General features: G+C 38.4%; 1 protein-coding gene and 1 long non-coding RNA gene across 3 annotated transcripts in view; one reads left to right on the top strand and one right to left on the bottom strand.

The window, feature by feature from the left end:
- Positions 1–13,199, bottom strand: part of chd9 (chromodomain helicase DNA binding protein 9) — a 109,749-nt gene that overhangs the window by 54,824 nt on the left and 41,726 nt on the right. For both annotated transcript variants that reach the window (XM_088333915.1, XM_088333916.1), the window contains exon 3: positions 10,080–10,513. In XM_088333915.1, coding sequence (XP_088190041.1) covers positions 10,080–10,513 — 434 coding nt within the window. The remainder of the gene's footprint in view (positions 1–10,079; positions 10,514–13,199) is intronic.
- LOC148367107 (uncharacterized) lies at positions 5,569–10,809 on the top strand. The gene is made up of 3 exons (XR_015850270.1): positions 5,569–5,714; positions 8,123–8,239; positions 10,319–10,809. It is a non-coding gene; the product is annotated as an uncharacterized LOC148367107 (long non-coding RNA).

The raw sequence follows: 13,199 nt of genomic DNA, 5'->3' as shown, positions 1-13,199 counted from the left end.
GAACCCAACTTTTTTTATAAAATAAGGAAATCCAGAAAATAAGCACAATAATCCAATATGGCAGATTTTATTTCTAATTTTAACAATTCATTTTTAAAACTCTGTGTAAGATGTCTGTACCAAACTATGTGTGCATGTGATTTTCTTAGCATATGCTCTGGACTCTTAAGACTGATAACAAGCACATTTAAAAGTAAAAGTAAATTCTTGTCTTGTTGCAGGGATCAATGGTTGATGATGCAGTCTGCAAAAAGAAAGGCCGAGCACACTCTTTTCTGAAATGCTTTAATATTTGATGGGGAGAGCCTGGATCGTGTGCGCCAATGAGCATGACTATCCTTCCGGGCCGCCAGTCATCATCCTGCAGGCTGTTGTTTTTAGTGATAGCACATGGGCAGGCTTGTTGAGTAACGGAATACATGTAACAGCGTTACGTAATCAGAATACAAAAAAAAAATGTACAGGTGTATTAAATTAAAATAAGGATTACTTTACATTGTTACATTTTATTTAAAACTATATTAAGGTATACACAATGTGGTGATAGGCGAATTCTGTCTATCAGAATGTCAATCAATGACACTGGAGAGACAGAGATAACACATGACGTGTGCACCAGCCGTTTCTGTCCCAGATTGTACAGATGCCATGTTTGTCACACAGTATTGCTTGTAAAAGCATTTATCTTAATATTTCTTCCTCAGTGTAGTACTCATTTTGTTGAATTCGCTCGAGCCTGTGGTTTCATTAAGACTTGTTAGTGCGCATAGACACAGTAGTATTGCGTTTAGCAAATTTAGTAAACTTGAATGTTTGTTTTCTTTTTGTAGTTTGCAATTAATTGTTGTTCAAAATCCACTATACCAGTGTTTTTCAACCTTTTTTGAGCCAGGGCACGTTTTTTACATTGGAAAGATTTTGCAGCACACCACTAACCAAAAATGTTATAAAATGACACTGACACTTGTGAATTTCCCTTCGGGGATGAATAAAGTATTATCTATCTATCTATCTATCTGAACAGTATGTTTAATTACAATATAATTAATAATACCCCCAGTTTTTACAGCACAGACGCTTGACATAATATTTGCAGAAAATGATTCATAAATGTTTTATAATTTTTTTAATTTTAAAAAAGTCACATTGGATAATTTCTCACGGCACACCTGACGATCTCTCAGGGCCCGGTCACAAGGCCGTTTGCGTCTGTATCGAGGCTGAATCACGGCCAGAAATTTCTGCCTGTGAAGCGGACGCTATTGGACGCTTTGAGATCGCCATACAGACGAGATACAGCCGTGCTTTACGCGCGGACGGAAATTCACGCGCGGGTGGCAGCGCGAAAAAGTTTTGTGATGCTCAAAACTTTAGGGCCCGGTCACACAGCCTTTCACGGGCGTATCGAGGCTGAAACACGGCCAGAAATTTCTGCCCGTGAAGCAGACGCTGTTGGACGCTTTGAGATCGCCATATAGACGAGATACAGCAGTGGTTTACTCGCGGTCGGAAATTCACACGCGGTTGGCCGCGCGAAAAAGTTTTGCGCTGCTCAAAACTTTAGACCACGTGTTAACCGCGGGCGGCACACGTGGTAAACACAAGGTAATGACGAGGTAATGACGCGGAACGACGTGCTATGGCCGCGGCCAGGGCGTGGTTACACGTGGGTAGGACGCGAAATTTCAGCGGGTAATCGTGGGTGGAGCACGGTCATAGCATGTTCTGCGCCTGTATCGCGGTGTTATTACGTGAAATTAGCGTGTTACGCGTGTGACGGTCAAACGCCTTTCTCCGCGTATATACAGCGCGATTTGCCGAGCACACGTCAGTTGTGCTCGAGACGTCAAGGGGTGGACAAGGATCCCCGTCATCGTAGTGAACTCGTCTTAATCCATTTTTATTTCTTGACATTTCTTTTCATTTCATGACAAGATAATAAAATAAAAATGAAAAACTGTTACAATAATAACATATTGGCTTCTTCGGTGCCATAGCTTGAAATCTTGATCTTCACGGGACTGTGTCTTGAGCGGTTATGATTTCTACAGCCCGGTGTTATGCCGAGAAATGCATCCCTGCCGAGATTTGCATCCCCTCGCTACTACAACCACTTTTACCTCGTTTTATCTCACTTTTATATCACTTTTCGGGAATGTAATGGCGGACATATAACCAAATCCACTTCGTCTTGCATTTGTTGGGAATGTAATACAACTTAAACCATTACGTCTTTGTTTTTGTTGTGAACGTAATCAAACGGTAATGCACACCGTATATAAATCCAATAAGTCATCAGGTCATCTGGCACCTGGCTGTGGAAAGGCCCTGTTAGTATTTTGTATCATTATTCCCCCAATGACATGATTGCCTTGATGTAAGTCACATCACATAAACCTTAAAACCTTAACAGATGTGGAATGAAATTCCATTTTGAAGTGAGAATAAACATTATTGTAGAAAAGCAGCACACATTTTACATTGCAATAACCTGATCTCGGCACAAGTAAAAATTAATTTCAGAAAACCCTTTCAAGTGAAACCCTTCTTAATGGGCACCTCTGGTTTACAGAAAAAAATCAATACATTTCAGCAACAGATCTATGCTTCACGGGCTGTCTCGGTATTGACACGGATGATAAAGTTGTGATTTAATTACTGGTGGGCTAAAATTAACAAAAAAATAAATTACTTAATTTGACCCTTTTTAATATTAGTGTATCTTTGTTGTTTGTTATTTTCCCCATCATTTAGGCCACGGGTCTTTAAAGTGGTGCCCTCCTAAGAAAATACCTGTTCCCTAACATAGCTCATCAGTGCTGCGGTATATTTTTTTTAGTGATTGACTTGAGTCTATTTAACCCTATATCCAACGATTAGCCTGGTACTAACATAGTAACAACTTGGCAATAGGTTGTCAGTTGAGAATCCATATCAAATTGGGTGCCTTTTGTGCTAATTAGTAAAAAAAAGTAATTCTCAGCTTGAGAAAGGTTGGAGAACCCTGAATTAGACAACGAGTACAGAACCAAAACTGACCATAAGATAACAGAGAAACCTAAGATCACTACTGTTAGAAAAAAATCCCCAAGTTACAATAATGTTTGTGATTGTGGAGGCATTCTGAGATGGCTAGTAATTTTGAGCCTGAGGCTCAATGTTCCACGTAACAGAACTCAACAATCATAGAAATCAAGTCTGTGTTTGGAAATGATCTGGAAAGAAGTGTAATCTTGCTCTCTGAACACTCATTCTAAGAGGTCAATATAACCATAAAAGTGCAGTAATCCCCTGCTGTATTGCAATTTACTAAGCGCAATTTTGCTACTTTGCAGATTTTCATCGTGGATTGTGCTTTGCAATCTGATTGGCCACGCAGTCGCCGTGCCTGTTTTCTGGCTGGTTCTGCCTTTGCTTCAATGACGTTTTGGTTTAAGTTTTACAAATACGTAAAACAGCTTGACGAACCTGCATTATGTATGCACAAAACTTTATCATTTCAGTTTCTTTAAAAGCCATAATTTCCACATTGACTTAATTGCCTTTTTGGAAGTCGTATCACATTTAAATCCTTAACAAATGTGGAAAATTGTGATAAATATAAACATCAGTGTTGAAACTAAGCACACGTTGTACATTAAATAACCTGATTAAAAAGAAAAAATGTATGGATTCTGAAGGTGGGCAACAGGACACAGTTTTAATGTTTTACTATGACTATAGATAATTACAATATGTGTTTCCTTTCTCATAAGACTTATATAATTGTTTTAATTGTTTGCGGCTCAGACCAATATTTGATATGGCTTTTTCAACATTTTCGTTTGCCGACTGAAGGGTAAATGTAGTTTTCCGTAAGGTCCACATTTCTGGCGACAAGGTATCATGTGAAGTTATGTGGATCGTTTTGTCAATAAAGCAACAGAATTATTTTTAAAATTATAATTTGACAGCACAGAATTAATTTGTAAAAAATACATGTATTTAAACAAAATATAGTACTTTTATTTGTTAAACACATACATGAGCCAGTAAACTGTGTTTGTTCTTTGGGGTCTTTGTATAATAGAGTATTTAATACATAAATGAAAAAAGTTTCTACTTCACAGGTTTTGACTATCGCGGGACCTTTTTGGAATGCAACCACCTCGAAAAAAGAGGGATTACTCTATTATATCTGGAAGAACCAAAAAAGGTTTTAAAACAAAGTGGTCACAATCTTTTTAGTTCTCAGTGGCTTATTTAAACAATCCTCCATTTCATCATAGCTCAAGTAAGACCTCTGGTAAGTAATTAATTATTTTTTGTAATTTCAATGTGATAACATGCTCATGAGTCACAAATGTAGTGGAAAATCTTCAGGAGTCCTATAAACACTTTTATGTACATGCCACCTGCCAGGTATAGGACAAGTTAGCATGTCAGTAGTGTATCACTAATGCTGCTTTTGTCATTCGCCACTTATTTCATCGATAGCATTAACATTAACTGAACCAAGATCTAACATTATAAATGAAAAAGAAAGCAAATGGCCACTGTGTATGGTGCCTTTTTCAAACTGTGACACCATAAATGTGACAAATCGCCATTGCCGAGTTTACGCGCCTCTCATGCAACATTTCACACACTCCCACCAGGAGCCTGTACATCTGAACTTGCCATCAGCTCACAGCAAGAGGCTCTCACAAGTTGGTAAGGATATGACCAAACTATTACTACTCAACCACTGCACTGTATCTACAGTGCAGTTTCCTAAAACTGCTGTAAAATAGGACAAAAATACAAATGCAAAGCTGTGACATAATAATGACTGTTATACAAGGAAGCTATGGAACACTGAGATCCATTTGCAGGCTGTGCTCTTTCCTAATGTAGGCCATGCATGGTTACGCTGACAAAAATGGGTTAAGCAGCTCATTACCCCGCAACAAGGATGCTTATCGGTGCTACCTTTTGAAAGACAGAAATTAGACCAATTGGGAATGTGTTTGATTAAGCGGTGCGTTTTTGAGACTCCAGTCCTTCGTGGTTGAGGAAAGAAGCACGGAAGCCATTTTATCTCGTCATATTTCGCCTCAAAGAAAGATCAAATGATCAAACAGGGCTTTTGTGGAAAATTTGAGGAAAAGGTGGCTGAAGCTGTGCAACCATATTAACATGCAAGGAACCGAGATAAAACATTAGGTCTTACTTTGACTAATTCGACTAATTCTAAAGAGCGAGCGCATCACAAATTTTGCATCATTACCACAATCCATTCATTCAAGGGGCTGCCTCAACTCTCGCATCTGCACAACCTGCTGCTCCAATGCAAGCACGCTGGCTTTAGCCTGGAACTATTCAATGGCGACAGCGGAAGCAAGAGATGTGAGGGGGGATTACACTGGCTTGCATATACGGGGCAGTGTCGTGTCACTTGTCAATGCAGCTTTTGTTTGCACCTGTGCTTTTTCTGGTGGCTCATGCCAGCTTTATTGTCACGTCACGCAGTGAAACATTGAACTTTGAGCTCCTGTTAACCATGAACTTGGAAAAAACACGCCTCTTTTCTAAATAGGACCCCTATCTCTCACTTTTCAACTTGTAGCAATGGTGCGACAAAATATTTGAATTGGTTGCTTAGAAAAACATTTTGCTGTGCGCGAATTTGTGGCAGTAGGAGAGAACCAGAGAAAGAGACAAATACTTTCAAGTGTCACGTGTAATACGACCAGGTGAGGCAACTTAATACACTGTGCGAACTGATATTTATTGACACTGTTGGTACATTAGTCATTGTTTTAAGCCCTGATATACACGCTACAATAAAAGGGTATCATCGTATACAAAGAATTTGAAGCATTTACCAAAGGTTGCAAACATCAATCCATTCATACTCATTTCTGGACCTGGAAAGCAATCAGTCTCTTGATCAGATAGAAACAGTACACCACGGGAAAAAAATAACACCATTGTTTCTTGAATACACTATTTCCAGAAAGACAAAGACATTGCAGTCTCATTATAGGCCACGATAAATCAGCGAAAAAGTAGCCTTTATTTGTCTAATGGAGCTCTCAGCGAATATGTTAATATGCAACATAGTATTCTGTGTACAAAGACAGCCAGCATTTAAGTGGACACATTTCTAGAATGCAAATTTTCGCAGCTTTAACAAAAAGATTCTATGCAATGTCATAGAGGACCCGAGGCATCCTGCGTTCTAATTTATTTCTGCATTATAACTTTATTATTTTTACGACCTTTTGAAGAAAACTATAATTATGTGAGCCACGATTATAATGAGTTTGACATCCCTGGGATTGGACAGCCCTTTGGGACAAATAAAGGGTAAATATATGGGACGGGGATTTCCGGCACTGCTCGGTAAGGAATAATCACTGTCAAAATTGTCGCTCTTACTCTATTGTGATACAGTGACACTACATAATGATAGGTAATACATTTACGTATGACCTTTCTTATACTTTTACTTGATTATATTTTTAAAAAAAAAACACGAAACTGGTTTACTCATTAAGAGTCTGGCAACTTTCTGACAGGAATGAGCCATGCTACTAACTTAGCAGCTTTCGCCGTAGTCAAGTTGTATACAATTTAGATTGTATATGTGGCAAGCACAATCACGAGGGGTAACACTTTGGATGGAATATTGGGTAGCGACGTGAGAGTAGGATATTTGCAGAGTAAATTTGATAGGGATTATTAGTGTTTTCTATTGAATTTTGTGGGACCAGGGGGAGGGGATTTAGGGTGTCCTGGGGCGTGCCCGAGATGGAAGGGGACACTAGTAATGAAAGGCCATTATGCTTTAAACAAGTAAAGCCCACAAAGCATGGCAAATGAGACAGACAGAAGTTCAATGCCAAAAAAATGCTTGTTATCTATTTCCACTAAAAATAACTAGTGTTGTTCCCATACAGTACTATTTTAAGATATCATATCAGTAAGTAAACAGACCAAATCATAGATATGAATTTTAAATTTAATCAAATTTAATACTCATATCGGTTATTGGGTAAATTACAGCATTAAATATCTGTATCGCTGCTTTTGTGATTGCTGCTATGACAGGAAGCCGGTTCCTCTTTGATGTTAAACAGGAGGTTATATCATACCTGTCAACCTCATACAATTGCTCCCCTTATCAATTATTGCAATTCCGTTATTAAATAATGATAAACACAAAATGGCACCCATTTATTCACAAAAAAACAGACTACGTACAACCCCAAAAAAAAGTTATTTAAAAGAAATTCACATATAGAACTTGTTATACAGCGAACACAATCTGAAAACGATCAAAAAATGTATGCTAAACAAATATTTATAAATATGGAGAAAATGTCTATGTTAACAGGTATTTATTTATGGTCTTTATGCTAGCTGAATAATGTGTTACGTCGTTACTAAATCAACAGGCATGTATGGTTACATTCGTATATCAAATACCTTATTCAGCCCGCTACTCGCTTTTATTTAAAGTTGCCTTTCAAAATGACATACGTTTTTGGTTTGTGGTTTTATCAAATAAATATCCCCCCAAAATTATACTCCCTTGGAAAATATATGTTTTTTCCTTCTTAATTATGCATTTTTTGGCTTGTGCTACATGTACTCCTGGAGCGACTTATAGTTCAGAAAATACGGTAATTTGAAAATTAATTATACTAAGCAACTTTGTGGTCAGGCAACACAGAATCCCTGAATAACAAACTACACAACAAAATAAAAAATACAAATAATAACTCCAGTGCTATAAAAATAAACTTAAATACAAGAACTTTTAACTATTTACAATTCAACTTTTAACCAATGTAGATTGAAACAACACAGAGCCTCTGTAAAACACGCAAAAGTATACATTAAAATGTGTATAACAAAAACAAAAATATAATTAGTCTCAACTGAATATTGGCATTTAGGAACACAAAGTGCTAAATTTTGAGGGACGGATTTAGATTACTCTGTCAGTGATAGACAATGCACAATGTTTTTGGAACTATTATTATACTTAAAATGAGTCTGAATAAGGATAATTGTGCTACTTTGGTTAATTTATATTTATTTTTTCACATTTATTTCCTCTCATTTTGCCTTCCATATTGCAATCTTCCTCCAGCTCGGTTCCTGTGTTTATTGTGTTGCACCCACTAACTCCTACCTCTTCTTCAAAGCCAAAGAAAATGAGCGATGGCAGGGACATACACATTAACAAGTCTATTAACCAACCAACCAGGTAACAAATGGCGGGGAGGAAACACTGAGTTCACTGTAGATTGACAGATACGGAGGAAGAATATATGCTGGCGATAGTGATCATTCAACCTCTCCTAACCCCATCCCACCCTCAGCGAACACAGGAATGCAACGGCGAGACAAGAACATGTAAATTAACTAATAAACCAATTGACTGAATAGGGAGTTAGAAGACACAACAAGCGTGCAAACAAACACACAAGCGTGGTTGTTAATTATTGTAAAATTAGATGTTTAGATTACCTTCGCATACTTGTATATAACAATAAAAATATCTAATAATACAAGTTTACGAAACCTTGGCGGTGACCGATTGAACCCTGGCAGCCCGCCAGATGTTTTATATGGTATAAGAAACTGCAATATATATACGGTACCGTATTTTTCGCACAATGAGGCACACCGGGGTATGAAGCACACCCAAAACAAAAAAATTGGGTCAAATATCTTTCATACATGAGACTCTAAAGAGCATGAAATTGAGACTGCAGTAAAAACTTCCGTATTTACGGGTACAAATGTGACCAGCTCTGCTGAAATGAGTTGCATTAGCAACATTCTATTTAGAGCTACAGGCCGATTCCTGAAAAAAAATATTTCTTACATTTTCTATTTTGAAAGATGACATTCTAATACACTTACCAGAAGTTCATAAACCACATAAATTGGAAAAGTAAAAAACAGCGATTGAAGGTCAAGATTTACAATTTTAGAAAACAAAATTAAGTGTAGTCAAGTCATGATTATTTGTATAGCCCGTAATTTTTTTTATTTATGTGGAAAAATGCTTTTATTAAAATTAAACTTTAAAATTAGACTATTCTTTTAACTGTAAACATTTGAACTACATCAGGCCAAAATGCAAAGAAAACTGTAAATGTGATTTTCTCGGGTTTTTGATCAGAAAAAGGTGGCTGAACGTCAGTAACTCAAATGGATCTTTAAAATATTTCATCATAAAGCTTTGACTGTGGTATCAATTTAAAGCGAACTACGTATACTTTCCATTGATACAAAAAAATCCAGATTTGATGTTTGCCTTCACTGAGACTCATTTTGGTAGATCAGGTCACATATTATTGAATTGCATTAAAATGTGCTGACCAAAACTATAGAACATTGTATGCAATTGGAATCTAAGCTAATTAGTGGTGGTAAAGGCAAAGACACTTTATCACTAGACCACTAGAGGCATGGATGATATACGAAAAGGCATAAGAACATAGCCCAATATCAATTATTTTTTACAGTGCCACAGAACTGATCTGCACACTGCATACTGATAGGTTGAACAGTATTGCCACTTCTTCACCTCTATGTCAATAAGCTGTTGGTTCAGTATGTATGCACACATAAAACAACTTGTATAGTATTTGTTTGAACAACATTGTTTTCTTTATCTTCTAACATACAAAGTGCACTACTACGCAAATCAGTGTTGGGGCACCTTGAATAAAAATAGTGTGATGATGAGAGAAGTTTATATATCTTATTGTATGTCACAATAGCTGTCTGGTGGTAAAATGTCAGCACTCTCATCACCACTGCTTAGGCTCGTTTACCGTCACAAGCAATGTTTTGCAATTATGGGCTAGCAATGTTTATCAATTTGATCAATTATTGAAAACTCGTCACCATCAAACCTTGCGACGTGACATATTATAACTGTATGTATTTCCAATCTTATCCACCGTATTCTGCGGTATACAAAATGCAGTGGGTTATAAGACGCACTTACAATCTAGGTGCGCGTTATTGTCCTGAAAATACGGCAAACTTTATGTAACGACACAGAGTGAAGAGAGTAAAAGATGACTTACCCGATCTTGGGCTTCTGTTTTGATGTGGACGAAGGGACGATGCAGGCCTTCCTGGAGGCTTTGTACTTTGAATGCGCTTTGCCATTTCCCTTATGCTGCTGACGGCTCTTGTGCTGTGATGACGAGCTGGGGAAGCTCTCGGGGCTCACAATCCTAGGGATATTCCTCTCTCCGCGCTGGCGGGCTTTAGCTATGGCCTCCGATATGATCCGATCGGCCTTTTCCTGTTTGTCCGGCAGTGCCGCGTCCGGCTGCTGGTGAGTCCGCCGTGGCGTCCTCTTCTCAGAGGGAGAACTTGACGAGGACGAAGATGAGGACGAAGATGACGATGAGGAAGAAGACGATGACGAAGAAGAGGATGGAGATGAGCTTCTCTTCATAACGGGACTGAGGGCCCGAGCCTTGCTCACGGGACCATTCGTGTTTTTTCGAGGCTTTTGATTAAGAAGAAAAAAGAAATTAGCAATCGTTGGACACAGTTGACACTTTGAAAGCAATGCGAGATACTAAATAGCTGTATCAGAATTGTTTTAAATTGTATTCAGATCGTAAACTTCAGAAGGCAAAAACTACAATTTTTTATCATGACCTTACTTAGTGAACACGCAAATGTAAGCCAGCTCAGGGCATATTTTTAAATCCAGAGCATCAATAATGATGGTTTGCTTATTGATCATTTTATCCAAGTGTTCAACATTTTTTAGACCAGAAGAATGTTATCAGACACATTATCTACATACCAAAACTGCACTACACTATTCTTGCATGTAAATAGACACTGAAACATTCTGAATTCTTTGTTTGAATGACCCCCTGAAGACCTTCAGCCTGAAAAAATATTGCAAATAAATCCAGGTCGGGCAGAAAGTAACCTTGAAGTGTGTGAAAAGTTTGCAGAAAAAAGTCACGCTAGAAATGAAGGTAAACACAGGCTGTGTGTAGCATTGGACCTCGAGGTCATAAATAATCTAGACCAGGCTGATACATGATCATATGTAAATGATGGCTAGCGTGACTGCTCTGAGGCCTCGTGACGTGGGCCTTGAGTCTCATGGAGAATAGACCCGCAAATGGGCAAGTCACAGCCTAAACTGGGTTAAAGTTATTATTATACCCTTCCACATCGCATGCGCAATTCAAATTTAGAGCCTATTTATACAAAATCTTGTGTTTGAATGTGTAAAGGAACCCGGGAACTCTAAGAAGGAGTATGAAAACACCAGGTATTTGAACCCATACGATGTGTTACATTACCCATCCCAGGTCTTTAGAAAAAGACAATACAGTACTGTCGATGCACATTTTAGATGAGTGTGATTTTTTTTCTATCGTGTCTTCACTATTCAAGTATTGAATAACAGAGAACAAAAAGAAAGCAAAAACAGTGATGCACTTAAAAGTAGTTAAATTAATAAGTGAAGAGCCTACTGGTAAGCAGAAGATGAGTGATTGACCTTCTATGACCAATAAGAAGGAAAAGTGTGATTGGAGGAAAACGGGTTTATTTTATAAGAGACTGACCAATCGACTTCCCTCCCAAAATGAATGAAATCTGTACGAATGGCCAATCCAGGGACAACCAGTATTTTGACTGTGACATCTCAGCAAGCTTCGTTGCCTGCAACTGTACAAGTTGGCAGTTGCTGGCAGACTTTGCAGTGGGCAAAGATAGTTTTCCAATTGTGTACGGTACATATTAAGCGAGGAGAATCATAAACGAAAGACACATGGACTTTTCCGTATGTGCTCCATAAAAGTTTGCATCAATTCCTTAACATTTTTTAACTTGTATTTTTGACCACAACAGTTTTGTCACAGCAAAATCATTTGGAACTGCTAAAATAAGAACCATCACATTCAAAACTGACTTTGTCACCCAGCAGTTAAAGGTCTTCAGGAGAAATTGTCTTTTATTTATGGTTTACAACTTACAATTTTCCTTTGTAAATACTGTAATTATGACTCCAGTGAGAGAATATGGCTTGAACTGAAAAATTTGGGTTCAAACGCAAGAGTAGGGAATAAACTGCCAATCTGTACGCAAAGTATAAAACAGAAAAATGTCTGTCCAGTTTGACTTGGTTGTAGTGAACACTACCTCCAGCTATTAAAACTTCACCAGCAACATGTGTACCGACGTCCACTGGAGACATGCCAACATAAACAAGCAGACACAAAGGCTGCATTATGGCCGGTCACGTGTGCAACGCAGCCGAGACCATTAGGTTTGAAATTTTACCGGATCACAGTGGAATGTTCTCATTGAATGGTTAAATGGGGGAAGGGCTGAATGTAACGCCGAGGAGTGGAAGAGCATGAGAGCACAGGCAGTGATGGGGATATATAAAAACAGACTCAAGTGTGTGAAGGTGCATCCCTGTATCCCAGCAAATGTAAAACTGTTCCTGACGCTTAACACTCCAGACCCTTACATGGATATACCATGGAAATTACAGGCTGCAGGCAAAGCGACTTGGACTATTACTACTGTACCTCGCGGAAACATAAACAGGGAAAGAGGCGGACTTCGAGTCGTATAGGGCTGAGTGAGTGACTAGCCCAGCCGAAGGGACAAATTGTAAAAGGAAGGCATTTAAGAGTGCAATTTATGAAACTGGGCGGGTGGAGGAAAATGTATGATTGTTGGCTGTACATTAGCAAAGTATGTGAGTATAAGCAGGGGAAGGGAGGGTGAAGAGGAAGAGGGGAAAAAAAGGCATCGAGTTCAAGATGGCGGCAGTGCAGCATGAGTCGAGTAGGTTGTTCAGTTCCTGCCGGCTCCTCCCTTCCCCTCGCGCCAACCCCTCCTTCCCACCCACCCTTGCTTGTGATGGGAATTCCAGCTTTTTTTCCGAGAAGCGGCTTTTTCGGCTAGGCTCACTAAAAAGAGCTGGCGTTTTCGGCTCGCAAGCTCCTCCGACCGTTTTTGTTGCTTCACTCCATATATTCTCAACTATAATATAACATTATCAACGAAAAGACTTAAAAGAAAATTGGAAAACAAAATACAGAAGTAGAAAAAGAAACAAAAGAGATAAAAGGTTGAGGGGAAAAGAAGAATAGCTTTGAATAAAAAGGGGAAGTGAGAAAGTAGAAGAAGAAAAAGGTAAAGGGAAAAGG

Source organism: Urocampus carinirostris, chromosome 4 (genome assembly GCF_059441175.1).
Source record: "Urocampus carinirostris isolate Australia breed hairy pipefish chromosome 4, RoL_Ucar_1.0, whole genome shotgun sequence".
In the NCBI taxonomy this organism is placed as follows: domain Eukaryota; kingdom Metazoa; phylum Chordata; class Actinopteri; order Syngnathiformes; family Syngnathidae; genus Urocampus; species Urocampus carinirostris.
This window is presented reverse-complemented; position numbering and strand designations above follow the sequence as displayed.